Source organism: Triticum dicoccoides, chromosome 6B (genome assembly GCF_002162155.2).
Source record: "Triticum dicoccoides isolate Atlit2015 ecotype Zavitan chromosome 6B, WEW_v2.0, whole genome shotgun sequence".
NCBI lineage: Eukaryota > Viridiplantae > Streptophyta > Magnoliopsida > Poales > Poaceae > Triticum > Triticum dicoccoides.
Window position 1 is genome coordinate 43,175,644 of NC_041391.1, and position 17,198 is coordinate 43,192,841.

At 44.3% G+C, this 17,198-nt stretch overlaps 2 protein-coding genes and 1 non-coding gene across 3 annotated transcripts; 2 read left to right on the top strand and 1 right to left on the bottom strand.

The window, feature by feature from the left end:
* The first annotated feature begins 8,636 nt into the window (after positions 1-8,636).
* Positions 8,637-8,710, top strand: TRNAV-AAC. The gene has a single exon. It is a non-coding gene; the product is annotated as a tRNA-Val (tRNA).
* Positions 8,711-9,619: 909 nt separating this feature from the next.
* LOC119322874 (receptor-like protein EIX1) lies at positions 9,620-13,002 on the top strand. Its single transcript, XM_037596411.1, has one exon. It carries the CDS (start codon positions 9,666-9,668, stop codon positions 12,558-12,560), a length of 2,895 nt encoding a protein of 964 aa, XP_037452308.1. The 5' UTR covers positions 9,620-9,665; the 3' UTR covers positions 12,561-13,002.
* A 1,130-nt stretch (positions 13,003-14,132) lies between these two features.
* Positions 14,133-16,116, bottom strand: LOC119322875. Its single transcript, XM_037596413.1, has 2 exons — positions 15,815-16,116; positions 14,133-15,075 (listed from the first exon to the last, which is right to left on the bottom strand). The coding sequence occupies exon 2, from the start codon at positions 15,072-15,074 to the stop codon at positions 14,262-14,264; it is 813 nt and encodes a 270-aa protein (XP_037452310.1). The 5' UTR covers position 15,075; positions 15,815-16,116; the 3' UTR covers positions 14,133-14,261.
* Positions 16,117-17,198: the final 1,082 nt, after the last annotated feature.

The following is a 17,198-nucleotide window of genomic DNA, read 5'->3' on the forward strand; positions in this document are numbered from 1 at the left end:
TTGTCAGGTACATATGGGAGAGTTGAGAAGGAAGCCATTATTTTTTTCCCTATTTTCTTTTGCGTGTTCTTCTCTGAACTCTTTCATGTCAGCCGAGCTCCTTGAGTAGTGTGTCCCTGTAGTTCAATTCTCTGAACTCAGACCACAAGCATCACCGGCCAGTCTGTTCTTTTTGCTCCCCTACTTTTATTTCGTCACCGATGTATCATATTATATCTTCTTAGAGCAACTCAATGCAGTTTGGAACAGTGTTTTCCTGTCAATGCCATGGTGTTCTGTTTCACTTGTCAGGTACATATGGAAGGGTTGGGAAGGAATGGTTCAAAGAAGAGACACAAAACGCAGCAAAGCAAAATCTTACTAAAACAAAAACGCAGCTCGCGCTCAAAGTTGAACTGGCCAAACAGAAGCGCGGATCCAATGTTGAATTCCCAAAATTACAACCACGCTAAACATGGGTAGAAATTTTGTTCCCAAATACAGGATGGCTTCGCGTCTTTGTAGATCCGTTTGTCAAACAAGTTGATGACGGCTAGACCGCAAAATGCTACTCCCTCCGTCCCATAATGTGAGAGCGTTTTTTACACTAGAGTAGATGCCTATCATGGCCATGGGTGAGCGGTGGCACGCCAGAGCAGCACACCACACCTTACCTGGTATTCAGTTTTGTCTACGCTTTGGCATCCTGATGTCTCCTATTCTGAAGTTCTCTACATTTCTAAATGCGCACACATATGCATGTACGTTGCTACTACTTGCTAGCTAGCCAGCACTACCTTCCTCCATTTCTCTAGCTTGTTTCTGCTAACAAGTCAGAAGTTAATATAGGAGACAAGACTAGTGGACACTTAAAACAAAGAGCGAGCCTTCTCCATCAACCGCAAAGATCCAAAAATTGATTGGCATGTACTCCTATCAACTTGTAATAAATGATTGGATCTTTACGGTTAATGAAGAAAGCTCGCCATACATTGTGGTTGGTCGAGAACCTTTATCTACATTGGAACCGTTCTAGGGCATATTATTTTCTGGAAGATACTCATAAATAAATGAGTATCCACATAGAGGCCTTTTCATTCATATGTGCTGCTTTTTTTTAAAGACCCGGCTGGTCACCGGCTTCCTTGATTTAGCAGAAAGCAATGGAAACATGTAGATCAAGTGATCAAATGGATGGAAATAGAAAGTACAACGAGCCCTTCCTTCCTTACGGCTAATTTTCACTAATTGTGTCCCCGAAAGGGGGCTCCATGCCTTTAGCTCCGGCTAATCTCCACTGCTCGATGTTGTTCCTGATTGCTGAGATGACATCTTCGGCTTGAGGCGTTTTTGCCCGGAAGACGCAGTGGTTCCTTTCCTTCCATAATTCCCAGGTGATCATGATGATCATTGATCTGATTCCGCGCCTATTGGCTGCTGCAGTCTTGCTGATGATGAGTTGGCAGTTCTGGACCGCTTAGCTGAGGTCTCTCCCTTGGCGCTAGCGAGGAGCATCCAAACCAGCTGGCACATTTCCCCCAGACTTCTTGGGAGAAGTTGCAGCTCCAGATCAGGTGTGTTGAAGTCTCCAAATTCCTGATGCACAAGGGGCAGAAGTAGCCGTTGGGCCAACCTCTTCTCTGCAAACGATCGTTGCACCATAGGCGGTTCAGAAGGAGAAGCCGCATGAACATCTTAAGCTTCTCTATTTTCCTTAGAACACTCCTTTGCCCAAATCATAATATTCGTTTATCCTTTTGGCTTATCTGATCTTTTGATTGATTGCTTCACTTTGTGTTATGCAAATGAGATCAATTTGTGCCATGTGCTTTGTGCCATGTCCCTTGCTATCATGACTAGGTTTCAGCTGTATAATAATGGATTCACTTGTGTATATCATGTTCTTATCAATTGCGTCTATTTTGTGTATGCAAAGTTTCTTTGTGGATACATATCATGATTATGATTGGACACTCAGAAATTTTTATACATGAGAAAGTTCATATCTTTCCTTGATATCATTTATTCCTTGCCGGCCACTTTGTTTGTTTCATCTTATTCTTATGGTAGCTTCGGTAAGAGGTTGTGTCGTGAGTGCTTGTATGTTGGACATATAATCTTGCGCACTCATGTGTTTTGATTGTTTCCCTCTCATGTCTAATGCTTGTTTTCATATCTTCATATCTGGTTGCATTCTATAGATTATGAGCTCCTCAATTTTTTAATTATTGTATATGTGCATTTGTGTTCACTCACATTTTGTGATATGCACACATCAAGGAGGAACTCATACTATATTGGTCTTCTAGATGTTTTGTCTTCCATTTTGGCATTTGTTGCCAATGGGGGAGAAGTTTAGAGGGTTTAAGATAAATATTTTTTGAAGTTCTTGCTGTCATTCATGCATATCCACCCTAGTTATATATGCTTGTTGCATATATTGTGGGGGAGCTTGCTCTATATATTGAGGTCTTACTAACATCAAATGTTTGTGTAGTGTTTTGATGTTAGTACAACCGGTTTTGATAAACATCAAGTTTGTTTGTGATAATTAATGCTATCATAGTCACCGCAAGTATACAATTTATTCTAGAAAAAGTGTGTGCTTGTGTAAAAATTCATTATATAAACCCTCTTGTTGAGATTGTCATCAATTACCAAAATGGGGGAGATTGAAAGTACATGTAGTCCCCATGTGTGGTTTTGGTAATTATTGACAATCCTTATGGACTAATGTTTGCATTGAGATATACATTTGAAGGTTAGTCCCATTGGAATATGATTGAAGAATAATGGAAGACAACTCCTTTGAAGCAACAATTACATTGAGATGATCAAAATGAAGTTCATTGGAGTATCTTAAGGAGGGGCTCAAAGATATGATCATAATGGACTCATGTGTGAGTCATGACTGATCAAGTATTCAAGCAAGCTATTCAAGTGAAGAATTCAATATACCCTTCAAGACGTCAAGATTAAACATGGAGTAGAGATATAGGTTGACCAAGATGAAGCTCAAAGATCAAATCTAAATGGTCAACACCCGAGCGAAAGTGATGCACCACATAGGATCTTGTGGTATGATAAGAAATTATCAATTGCACTCTGTGTACTAATCCATACTACATGTTTTCTATGTTTCTGAGGGTTAGGTGATTCTCATGGGCTCGCATCGAGAAAGAGATTTCAAGTGTCTATGAGAGGATGACATCAAGTATTGGTGATCATGGTTGACAAGGGCAAGTTCAAGATAACCATCCCAAAGGATTACATGCTTGAAGCTTGTGGATGATCACATGATGGACAAGTGAAGATGAATACAAAGCAAAGCTTCCCCACATTGTGTATGGGGGAGAGACTTGAAGACTTCACCAATGTCTTGCCTTCATCTTGAGCCAGGAAGAAACATAAACAAAAAGCTCAAGTGAACGGCTCGTGTCAAAGGTATTAGTTCCTTTGACGTTAGTGTTGTGGAGTGATGACCACCAAAAAGAAAAAATATACACTCAAGAATGGATTCTCGATAGCTATGTAGTGTAGCTATTTTATGATTCTTGAGTTATAGGGATCCCGCACTATTAAGAGGGGATCAAAGGGGTTTGTGATGGATTTGCTCAAGTCAACATCTTCTTTACACAATTCCACTCCTATCCTATATACCAAACAAAATCCAAAGCCAAATAGGTTTCCCAAATATATGATAACACCTTTGCATATTTGGCATCCTCAATTTTTGTTGATCTTGGTTGGTTCTCTATGTGAGGACCTGGGGTTTTTCCATAGCTTCAAAACGAGCCCAAGATCATCAAAATCGGAGTTTGTATGAAAAAGTTGTGCATGTTTTACTTTCGGTATGTTGGCTGTTTTCTGCGGGGACGGAAGTTCCGGGCAGCCCGGAAGTTCCGGTGGCCGGAACTTCCGGGCAAGTTCCGGGGAGAGTTCCGGGTTAACCAGAGAGTTTGCACATATGTGTTCAATAGGGGGCCCGGAAGTTCCGGGCTTGCCCAGAAGTTCCGGGCTGCGTTTTTCTGTGCGTAACGGGCAGATTTGGTGGGGCACTATATAAGGCACCCTTCTTCCCCATCGAGCTGTAGCTTTTGCATCTGAGATTTCCCCATTCTTTTGAGCTCTATCCTCATCCCCCAAGCCTCAAAACTCCAATCCATTTGGGGGGAAACTATCCCATGGATCTAGGGTTCATTGGTTGACCTCCTCCATTATTCCTCTCCTCTCCCATCCCTCCATAACATTAGTTGCTTTTGGTGGGATTTGAGAGAGAGGGATTTGAGCCTTCTCGTGCTACACCCCGAAGAGATTTGTGAGAGTTCTTGAGAGAGATTTCATCCAAGCATACAACCACTTCTCCTCTCTCTTTTGACCAAAGCAATTTGTGATTTGAGCAAGTCTTGAGCATTTCCCCCTTGATCTTGTTACTCTTGGAGGTTGGAGACTCCTAGGCGGTAGGAGTGCTCCGGTGAGGAATCAACTTGTGATTTGTCCCCCGGAAAGTTTGTGAAGGTTTGGAGGCCGCCTCAAGGTCTACCACTAGTGGTTGGGAATCGCCTTCGTGGTGATATCTCAAGGAGAATAGGGTGAGCCTTCGTGGCGTTGGTGTGCCTTCGTGGTAACATCCACCTCTCTAACGGTGACTAGCTTCCCTCCAAGGAAGTGAACATCGGGATACATCCTCGTCTCCGTGACTTTGGTTATCCCTAACCCTAACTCCTTACTTGTGGTTTACTTTGGTCATTTGACCGTGCATTCACTATATCTTGTTGTCCTCATTATATTGTGGTGGTTCATTATATTGTGTCGGTCATTTCCTTGTAGAGATTATTTAGGCCTACAGTTCATATTCCACAATTCATACTTGCTAATATTGATATACTTTGTGATTAGTGTGAATTGATAACTTGTGTCATACACTTCCATATATTGCGATATTTCTCAAGTAAGTTTGTGTAACTTACTTGGGTTTGCTTATATCATTCAATCCCGTATACTGTGATACAATTTGTGTAAGCTTGTATTGCTTACTTGTGGTTGTGTGTATTATTCATTTCTATATGTTGTGATATACATTGAGTAAGTTTGTGTGACTTACTTGTGCTTACTCATATCCTCGTTGTTCCCATCTTGTTTATGCTAAGTTGTTGGTGCACTTAGTGAGCCTAGTATATTTAGGATTTTTGATTGAAAAGTATCCGCTTAGTTTATTTCCGCATTAGGATATAGCCAAATCCGTAAAAGATTTTAAAACGCCTATTCACCCCCCTCTAGGCGACATCGTGGTCCTTTCACATGTATGGAGTCCTGACAGACTTAAAGTCAACCTGAAATGTCGTTTAATTATCTTTCTAGAAAATCTGGCCCACTCGATATGTCCTACATATTCTAGCACAAGTCATGCCAAAATTCACGGAAAAATCAGGCATGGCCTTTGCTAAAAAGGACATATCGAGCGCCTAAAATTTGCCGGAATGGAAATTAATCGACACTCCGGCAAAACATAGGCCACTATGAGGTGTTCCCTGCAAACATAGGCCACTTAGGCAAGCATTAGTAGTACACAACACTACGTACCACATGTCTAAATCTTCATCATATTTTAAAGACCTACAATGAAAATTTTCTATTCCATGGAAATCATCACAACTACTCATCTACTACTCTACTACATCTATCAAAACATCTACATCATCATCGACATGGGGCTTTGGCTGCTCTCACCTCGAGGTCGGAGGGGGTCGTGACGGGGACGACGACGGGGATGATGCAGGGCTCCTTCATTTCTACAAAAACAAAATAAAAACAAAAACATTATTATCCCCATTTTAGGGCTTAGTGAGACCCTATAACCTATCAAGTAAATATCCAATTTGATTCCAAATAAAAATTTCAACTGTCTGCAATTTGTTTCCTAAACCCTAGAAAAATGCCCTGGTTTTTCTACCTACTGTCCACTTCTTGAACCATAGAAAAATGCCCTAATTTTACATAAATTAGAGTTTGATTGCTGAAATATATTTGAAAACATACTATGAACCCTAGAAAAAGCCCTGATTTCAGAATATAACAAGTAGAGGTCACTTTTTACCAACTAAATGTAGTAAAATACAAACTATAATATAGAAACCATTACTTAAAAAAATTCTATTCTTTTCTATTCAAATAACCTAAATTAGTACTAAAATTTTAAAGGTATTTGGTTGTTTTTCCCCTACATTACTAAAAAAATTCTATTCTATTCAAATAATCTACATTATTGAAAATTTTCTATTCTATTCAAATAATCTACAATACTAAATATCTTATAACCCCTACATTTACTAACATTTTACATTTTACATTCTATTGTATTTGAAAAACATTAAAAAAACCTACATTCTACAAGAACAGAGGGAGGAGGGATGGAAGTAGGAGGGAGGAGGGAGGGAGGAGAGAGAGAGGAGGAGGAGGAGGAGGAGGGAGGATGGTGCCCGGAGGGGTAGGGAGGGAGGAAGGAGAGAGAGGAAGAGGGCGGCCGGACAAGGAGGGAGGAGGGAGGAGAAAGGAGAGAGCAAGAGGAGGAAGGAGGGAGGAGGGAGGCGGCTTACCGATGAGGAATGAGGAGGAAGGACGGTGGCGGCACTGCAGCAGCGATGGCAGGAGGAGGAAGAGGCACAGAGGGAGTGAGTGAGGGGAGTGGGAAACTGGACGGGTGCGGGATCGATAAGGTTGAACTAGCAGCAACGCAGGTCCAGGAAGGACGCTACTGCTAAGTGCCATAGCAGTAGCGCGTCTCCTAAACCAGCACTGCTACTATACTTAGCCTGGTGACCAGTGTGGGTACCACTTAGTAGCAGCGCCGTTTGCCACAAGTGTGCTACAGCTACTTGCTTACCTGTAGTGCGTCTATGAGTAGCGCTATTATTAAGTAGCAGTAGCACCTTCCTTTCACCCGCTCTACCGTTAAGCTTCTACCTATAAGGTTTTCCCTAGTAGTGGGATGTTATTTGCCGCCACAACAAGAATGTGAAGGTGCGCCGAGACGTCCGAGCGGTACATGACTGAGAAAGTGACGGCTCCCGCCACAAGAATGTGAAGGTATTGTAGGACGACATCGAGGCATCTGAGGGTCCGAGCGGGACACGGTAAAGAAAGTGACGGCCGCCGCCAAAGCATGGCGCCACAATGCGGAATAGGCCCTCGCTGCCAGATGCCTCATGATACGTCTCCAACACATATATAATTTTTTATTGTTCCATGCTACTGCTGAAGTTGGGGGCCTAGACCTTCTAGATGAAACTGTTGAAGTTTGAGTTGGGTTCCTGGAGGCATTGCATCTCGTAAGCTGATTTTGTAGAGTATCTACCGTCACGAGTGAACTTCCAAGTGATTGTATCTTCCTAACCAAGGTCCAGGGCAATGTGTGCCTCGTCGATCAGCCGCCACATGTGCAGGAATGGAGTGGCTTTTTTTTGAGCCAAGATGCTTTGGTTTGTGAAAATTTGTGTGGTGTTTCGATATGCGAGGAGCTCGTGGCAATAAAAAACTAATTTTGGCTCACAAAAAAGCCATTTTTTCCTAGAGCTCCTTGGATGTTATTTGACCACAAAAATTTACAAGCACCAAGCAGACCCAAGCATGTCGATTGTCATAAATTTTCAAATTTACTCCAGTCAACATGGTCAAACCCCAATCAAGGTACTCAAAATCTGGTTTTGGACCAATCTTATCCGGTTTTGAGACTTGAAGGACTAAATATATATCAAAAACTCTTGAGGGACCAAGCCTATACTTTTGGAAAACTTGAGGGACCAAAAACATACCTTTTTGTAGGCATAAAATTCCCACATAGTTGTCTTACTAAGAACTTCTCGCATATTGGACCGACCATATTGACAAAAAGGTTCATCCCTGAACGTAATTGACAAAACTAGCATGGCATTAGGCCCGGCAGCCGACACATGGCACCTGTCGCCCCAGCTGGAGGAGGCAGGGCCTGCTGCCGTAGCCCGTGGCTGCAAGTTGAGCAGAATGGCTCCCAATGCTGATGGTTAACCGAAAACGGAAGAGGTTGGCCCTGCCGCCACATGCAGTGTTGCCACCCTATGGCGTGGAGACTGCCGCCACGCACCGTGGCGGTAATACTGTTGTTGTTGCTTAGGGTTGGACAACACACTGCAGTCCTGTCAGTTGTTGGCACGGTTGGCTTCGCCTTTTGCGCCGAAAGTGCTCCAGCCGACGACATGGATTCCCATGCGACGTTTATTCCCACGCACTCATAATTTGTGCCTATAAAATAAGCCTTCCTTAGCCATTTCTTTGTTCATGGCTGGTGACCCTTCTTGTCGTTTTACCCCAACAGTGTCTCACTTTTCTATTGTCAGGTGCGGCAAGAATGCAGAGTGCTAGTAGGGGAGGTGTGCGTTTCGAGAACTAGATAACGCCACGCACGTTGTTGCCGGAAATTTTTGGCAATGAAATTATTAAAAATAAAATTAGAATATCTGAGAGTATTACCGCACCACATTCACCCTAGAAGTAAATGAAAGGTAGATGCACGCATTCAAATTCAATTATTTATTATCGAAAAACAAAAATAAAAATCAATCATGTGAACAATTAGAGCAACTACGCACTAAATAAACTCTAAATAGGAACAATATCAGCATGGTTTCGTGGTGTAGTTGGTTATCACGTCAGTCTAACACACTGAAGGTCTCCGGTTCGAACCCGGGCGAAGCCATTCCTCACTTTTCCATTTTTGTTGTGTGTTCTTCTGTTCTGTTTTGCTGTCAGGTAAGCACGCATGGAAGAGCTGAGAAGGAATCGTCATTCAGGGAAGAGAGACGCGCTGGAGTAGCACGCACGCAGGTTGGCATGTTACTCCTCCCTTCCCTCGTCGGCCCGGCATGTCCCGCCACCGCGTCGCGCCACGCCATACGACTGAAGATCTGAACTTATTTCAGATCAAACTTAATCTGGACCCTAGATGAATCTGTTAGCTGTGGAGTTCATCATTTTTTTTTAAATTATTTTTTTTGCGAATAGTGGAGTTCATCAGTTATTCTATAAGAACACGCATCAACATCCTACACACAGTACTAGATTATAAAATATTTACATTCAGGATTCCTGGTAACCAGATCATGTAGGACGAGCTACAAAGGAACTTTGTGATAGTACATCCTTTTTCCTTGCCAACAACTGCTCTGCTTGATTATATGCAACTTCACTCTCCAGTTGCTTTAATCAAATACCAAGCCTGACAGCCCACAGGTTATATATATGACGATTGAATCGCAATCAGACGGTGCATATGATTGAATAACCACCACCATAGGTTATATGATTGATTGAATGACGACCAGATCGACAAGGACAAGGCAGGAAACTTTAGGAGCATGCATGAGATTGAGTAACCACCATACATAGGTCCATGCATGAGATATTTCACTACAGGCAGTTGCTTTAATTAAACATAATATGCAACTACACTCTCCAGTTGCTTGTATTCAACTCCAAGCCCGAGAGTCCTCCTTGGTGTGCTACCTAAGATGCCAAAATGAACACGGCAGGAAACTTCATGAGCTTGCATATATACCATTGAATAACCACCGTAGGTGACACCAAGAGGCGGATTACATATATATCATGCATACCATGGGGCATCCTACACCAACAAGAGCACATACATACTCATGGCAAAATCACCCATGGACACGCTTCAACTCTCCTGCATCCAAGTAGCCATAGCTTTGCTCTTGTTCACTCAAGCCAAGAGCACCACAGAGGGCATATCTGCCCTGCTTCCAAACGAAGCGATCCCCAGCTGTGTTGCCGGTGAGAGGTCTGCCCTTCTCGCCTTCAGGGCAGGTCTCTCGGACCCGGCCAACCTCCTTTCGTCATGGAAGGGCGACGACTGCTGCCGGTGGAAGGGCGTCTATTGCAGCAACAGAACCAGCCATGTTGTCAAGCTCGATCTCCGAGGCAGCGGTTACACAATCGACGCTGACAGTAGGAAGGTGCTAGCAGGCAACATAAGCTCCTCGTTGCTTGGTTTACGACATCTGCGGTATCTCGACCTCAGCTCCAATGAATTCGACAAGATGCAAATACCGGAGTTCATTGGTTCTCTCCATAAGTTGACATATCTTGACCTATCAATGTCAATGTTCATCGGAAGGGTACCACCGCAGCTCGGTAATCTCTCCAACTTACAGTACTTAAATCTTGCGTACAACTCAGATGGCATATACTCCACTGATATCACCTGGTTGTCACGGTTAACTTCCGTTGAGCACCTGGACATGACCTGGGTGAACCTCAGTACAATCGTCCACTGGCTTCCGGTGGTGAACATGCTTCCAACTCTGAAATTTCTTCGTCTTAACTCTTGCCAGCTTAGAACTAGCCCTGATTCTCTTCAGCTCTCAAATCTGACATCTCTTGAAGCACTCTTGCTTGCGGGCAACCAGTTCAGTCAGCGTAGCACACCCAACTGGTTTTGGGATTTAACTAGCCTCAAGAATCTAGATATCTCGGGCAATGGTTTCTATGGCCCATTTCCAGACGAGATAGGTAATATGACCTCCATGGTGGAACTTCATTTATCAGAAAACAACCTTGTGGGCATGATACCATTCACTATGAAGAATCTATGTAATCTGGAGGCATTATATTCTTATAAGAGCAATATCAGTGGGAGTATAACAGAATTACTCCATCGATTACCCAATTGTTCAAGGAATAAACTACAGCAGTTATATCTATCGGGGAACAATCTGACTGGAAGCCTGCCAACTGCACCAGTACAAGCATTAAGCAACCTGAGCTGGCTGGCTCTCGATCATAACAAACTCACTGGTCATCTGCCACTGTGGATAGGAGAGCTCACGACGCTGACAATATTGGACCTTAACTCCAATAACCTAGATGGGGTCATACATGAAGGCCATTTATCGTGTCTAGATATGTTAGACAGTTTGATCTTGTCACACAACTCCATAACCATCACAGTGAGTCCAACATGGGTTCCTCCTTTCAGTCTAAGAATACTTCACCTTCGGTCCTGCCAGCTAGGGCCTAAATTTCCAATGTGGCTTAGATGGCAAACACATTTATCGAATCTTGATATATCAAACACAAGCATAAATGACATGGTACCAAGTTGGTTTTGGATGGCAGCTTCCTCAGCAGAGGTTCTCAATATCCGAAATAATCAGATTTCAGGGGTCCTCCCATCAACAATGGAATTTATGAGAGGAGTCAAAATGGATTTCAGTTCTAACCAGCTTGATGGTCCAATACCGAAGCTTCCCATCAATCTAACTAGCTTTGATCTCAGTGGGAACAGAGTAATTGGGCCACTTCCATTAGACTTTGGAGCGTCGGGGCTTAGGACACTTCTTCTATATAACAACATGATCTCTGGCGCCATTCCATCTTCATTGTGCAGTTTGCGAGCATTGACGTTGTTAGATCTATCAAGAAATGGTCTCAATGGGTCAATTACCGATTGCCTAGTCAACGAATCTAGCACAAACATGACAGGCCTGAGTATTGCCAGTCTAAGCTTAAGAAACAACAACCTCTCGGGTGAATTTCCTTCACTACTCCAGAAATGCCCAAGACTCATCTTTCTTGATCTCGGACATAATCAGTTCTCTGGGACTTTACCAGCATGGATTGGGGAGAAGCTATTGTCTCTATCATTCTTACGACTGAGATCCAATATGTTTTATGGTCCCATTCCAGTCAAGCTTTCAAAACTTGTCAATCTTCAATATTTGGACCTTGCCTACAACAATATATCGGGGAGCATACCGAGATCCATTTTCAGTCCCACAGGTATGGCACAAACAAGAGACAAAACTGATTATCTTCAGTATGCCTCTAGTTCTGAATTTGGTGTTGGTCAAAATCAACTAGTTGACTACACTGTGAATTTCACGGTACTCACAAAAGGTCAAGAGAGATTATATACAGGAGAAATCATATACATGGTGAATCTTGATTTATCCTATAATAGTATTACCGGAGAGATCCCTGCAGAGATCAGCACTCTTGTAGAATTGAAGAACCTGAACCTATCATCGAACAACTTCAACGGCAAAATTCCTGAGAATATTGGCGCTTTAATGCAAGTGGAGTCACTTGACCTATCACACAATGAGTTGTCTGGTGAGATCCCTTCAAGCTTGTCGGCTCTCACATCATTGAGTCGCCTGAACCTGTCCTTCAACAATCTGCGAGGAATGATACCGGCTGGAAATCAACTGCAAACACTTGAAGACCAAGCATCTATTTATATTGGCAACGCGGACCTTTGTGGCCCCCCTCTCTCGCGGAAATGTTCACAGCCGGAGCCAATTCCAGGAGAAAACCATGAAGATGCAAGTGATGGTGACGTGGTTTCGTTTTTCGTCGCCACTGGTTCCGGATATGTGATGGGTCTGTGGGTGGTCTTCTGCACCTTCTTGTTCAAGAGAAGATGGAGAGTCTCATGGTACTCGCTCTGTGACAACCTGTACAATCGGGTCTATGTGCAAGTGGTTGTTACCTTGGCTTCCTTGCGAGGTAAACTTAATGGGTAGAAGCTGAGAAGAGATCAGAAGCACTGGTTCTTCCTTTGCTCTCATTTAATTTGATAAATACTCTGGAGAATTTATCATCTATCAATCGATGTTCAAGCATATTGTGCTAGAACTAGTCAGGATATGTATGCATTCAAAGGTGCATGCCATCGTCCGAGATTGAAATGCTGTTTTTTGTACTGTATTAGAACCAGCATATGTTGGCTCTTGGTTTGTTGTGGACAGGTAATTTAATACCCTGGAGATTTATCATGAATGTTCCGGAACTAGTGACAGATATGTATGTATTCATGGTGACGCCATCGACTGAGGTTGGTATATATGATATGATGTTTTTTGTATGTTTAACTTGTTGCTAAGTTGTTGCTGGTATGGTGTCTATTGTCTCTACACTTGGCTGCGACAAGCATGTTATATTACAGAGATTGGTATATATGATGTTTCTCATATTGCGTCAGAACCAGCACTGGTGGTTCTTGGTTGCTCTGGACATCTAATTTGATATGCTCTGGACATAGAAAGTACTAATTGATATAATCCAATCATGATCTGAAATTAAAGGACTGTTCAGAGTCTACCGTGGGTATTTCATAGTACAAATTGACCATCAATCACCATCTCACCTGAAGAATAAACTGATGGCCTGATCACTAACCCCACTAGGAATCTCTGGTTCGAACCCGGGCGAAGCCATTTAATCAAAAAAAAATCCATTTTTTTGTGTGTTCTTCTCTGAACACATGTCAGCCAAGCTCCTTAAGTAGTTTCTTCCTGAAGTTTAATTCTATCAGTTCATAACCGTTGTATCATACCATCTTCTTAAGAGCAACTCAACGCAGTTTGGAACAGGATAGATAGCTGCAGATAAACTGTATGTCATGGTGTTCTGTTTTCCTGCCAGGTAGTAAGCATGGAAGGGCTGAGAAGGAATCATCATTCAGAGAAGAGAGGTGCGCGCACAGAGTAAATCTCCGTCTCCACCAGTAGCACGCACGCAGGCGATTCACCGCGCCGATTGCCATGGTTCAGTCACTCCAAATGCCAAAAACTGGTGTTGATACCGTCTCAGGAAGCAAGGTATTTGTTGCTGATACGTCTCTTGTAGATTCCTACACACTTCACAAGACCTAACTGGAGCGAATTGTTCTCTGAACTCACAAGAACTCTCGCATAGGTGAGATAAATTCGCTGAACACCTTGTGATGGACAAATTCAAACATCAGAACTGACAAGAACACTCTGTAGTGCAAGCAATAGTTAACATGTACATGAATCTACAGGTGTTTTCCATCTATTGTGAACCTTCCAGCACTCGTGAAGCAACTCAAGGATCTTTCAAAAGAATTCAGCCAGACCAACACAACTAGGTTCCATTTCCACAAGGAGAAGTTGTAAGACTGTTCCAGAAGAAATTTTAAACAGCTTGCAGATGCGCTTGCACAGGAAAAGAAATTAACCCACAGCTAGGTTCCATTTCCACAAGGAGAACTTCTAAAGACTGTACCAGAAGAATTTTAAGCAGCTTGCAGATATACTCGTCTAGGAGAAGAATTTGATATGACAGCAGTCGCATAGTAAATATAGATTTAAAAGTACGCTGGGTTGGGTTGTACAAAGTACATTGAAAGCTAGCGTCGCAAGCATACATAGACTGGAATATTTAGAGATATCTACTAGATATTGGAACAGTGATATTGATTATTAGAATGACTGGCTTCCAGGTGGTGGCCCTTGCAGAAGCATGCTTTCTCTCTTCAGTTTTTCTGCCCTGACAGTCTCTAATTTGCGCCTATCAATACTCTTCTCTCCAGGTTCTTTTGGAGGTCTGCCTCTTTTTTTAGGTTGAATATCACCTTTTGTTTTGGGCACAGGTTGAATATCACCTGATGTACTTCTATCCTTTCGAGGCCTGCCCCTTTTCTTAGGTTGATCACTAGGTTTCAGACATACCAGAGTGTTTTCTCCTGCTGATGCTGACGCCTGAAGCCACCCTGGTAGAGGTGGGTTGTTTGACTGTTGGCCATGTACCGCTCTGACCACCATCTGATTGCTAGCAGCATTAGTTCTGTAGTCGGGAGCAACATTCTGATGTTTGAATTTGTCCATCACAAGTGTGTTGAGTGGAATGGTTATGTCCAACGGTAGCAGGATCTCCTCCAGCTCGTGCCACTCAAGATCTTCCTGGTCTCCGTCTTCATAGACAACGGTGTACCAATTGTTTACACTGTCATACCAGACAACGTTCCCTGCATAGTACTTGTCTCCAAACCACTTCCTCACTTTCCGCTCTACTAGCCATTCACCAAAGTGGTGATCAACTCGAGATCGCGGAACATCTCTTACTGCAAGTTGTGAACCAGATGCGAAATCAGGAGGAAAGTCTGGGACACCATTGATAACGATGGCAGGCTCTCTGGGTACTTGAACAACAGGTGCAGTGTCTGACTCTTGCATGTCCTTCCTCCCCTCCATGACCTGATATTGCATCACTTCCTTGGATTTAGCTAGAAACATCCTGAAGGAGAAAGAAAATAGAAAAATGGGTCATCGTAAGCAAGAAAACTCAAAGAACAAGCAAGTATAAGTGAAACAGTTTCACAGCTACAACGCAGTATTTTGATGAGTCAGGCTGTCGAAAAATAAGATATGTAGCAACCAACACTTGTACTCCCTCTGTCTCAATGTCAAAAAACGTCTTATATTTTGAGTCAGAGGGAGTATTTAGGAAGCACGACACATCACATTCACATCAGTACTGATACTCGCATCTGTACTTCCATTTAGGGAACTTTTGTGATATTAACCAGCTACAGATGCATTTCTGTTTTTGCATCTGTACTTCACCTATGCGCCAGACTGCTGTATTAGTGCGATGTGTACAATGTACTCCCTTCGCAAAGAAATATACTACTTTAGTGATCTAAACGCTCTTATATTTCTTTACACAGGGAGTACTAATGTATCAAACGATAAAAAATCCATTAAGCACTATCTACAAATGACAGAGCAATGCACACTATCTCCACAAACATGAGTTGCCAAGTAAAATGCCTGCCGTGTATTCGGGGAAAAAAATGCCCACTGTGTACACATGCTTCAATTGAAAAATTGACAAATTTCCGAGAACAGCAGCCACTAGCATCAGCACAACCACCCATCCATGGCACAACAAAAGGTAGCACAAGCAGCAGCACAACACCAGTAGCTCGAGCGGCAGCAGCTAGCACACGCACGAGAGTAGAAAAGGAGCTCACTGTCCGGCGACGAGGCAGATGCAGATCCGCGGCGGCCGGCGTTGGAGAGGATGCAGATTCGGGTCGTTGTAGAGGAGGGGGCGTCTAGGAGGGCGGTGGCGAGGAGGGCAGCGTCGAGGAAGAGGGAGGGCGTCGGCGTCCCGCCTGGATGCTCTGCGCCACGGGGGAGGTGGCGCGGCGTCCGGCGGAGGATGCGTGCACTACGGAGGAAGCGAGGGGGCGGCGACGGCGGGATCCGGGGGAGCGGCGACCGGCGGCTTGTGGCGGCGCTGGTGGGATTTGGGAACCGCTAGCACGCGCAAGCAAGAGGGAAATGAGTTTTTTTTTCTTGAAGAAGAAAGGAGTCGGGTGGGGAAATGGGGATGCGTTTATTTGTTTTTCGCCAATACGCAATCATTGCATTGATACATGAAAACACACGACACGGACGCAAGGGGCGTGAACATGGGATGCTCGAAGCGGAGAGACATAAGATGCTCGACTCAAACAACGAAGAACACGGCTAAACTCGCCATCGAGGATGCCGCGAGCAACCAAGACAACGCCTTCATGAAGAAGAATAGTGACACCTAGACACCATCGTCATCTGATCCGAAAACCCGGACCTGGAGTTTCCCCTAATGCACAAAGAGGGCACATAAAACGGCCATGGCAGCGCCTTCAAGAAGGAGACGACACCCGCGGGTGTCGCTGCTACTAGCATAAGATGTAGGGTTTAGCCCTGGCCAATTCCAAGTTGTCAGAACATTGTCGAAGAGGAGGTCGTCAGGCACAGGCCGGAGCTGCGACTGCGGGAAGGGGAACCACGCACGATGCTGAAGGAGGCACCAGGCATCGCCGAACGTGAGAACTCCGGAGGAGGGGGGGATGTGTGGCTGCGCAGAATGAGAGGCGGCGGGGATGGGACAGTGACCGTAGCCCCGGATAAGCCAAGATCTGGAAGGAGGCATAGATCCGGGCCACGGGGACCAAGGCAGCATGAGTGCCGATGGGCTAAAGGAGATGGAAGGGGACACAACTCCGGAACGTGCCAGAGACGTAGATGCATTGGGATGGACGGACAACCAAGGCACCCGCTGGGTGGTGGTGGTGTAGAGAGGCCGAGGAGCCAACGAGCCAAAAGAGCCAACGAGCCGAAAAGAGCGCATCTCCCGAGGCTCGTCCAATCTAAAGCCGCACCGGCCGACCGTGAACGCAGGAAATGGATACAGGTCCATGCCTACCGGGCCGAAGACGCCCCTGGGAGGGGGTGGTGGTGGTGGTCGTCGTCGTCGAAGTGGTCTCGCACGCAGCCAAACTCCCAACCGGTCCAAAAGGCAACCACCGGCGGGAACAACCGCATCCAACAGCCTCCATGGCCGCCTCGCGAAGAGGCGGCCCTGAA

Excerpts from the sequence above, each read along its gene's own strand:
- LOC119322874 (XM_037596411.1), top strand. The coding sequence starts at position 9,666 with ATGGCAAAATCACCCATGGACACGCTTCAACTCTCCTGCATCCAAGTA.
- LOC119322875 (XM_037596413.1), bottom strand. The coding sequence starts at position 15,074 with ATGTTTCTAGCTAAATCCAAGGAAGTGATGCAATATCAGGTCATGGAG.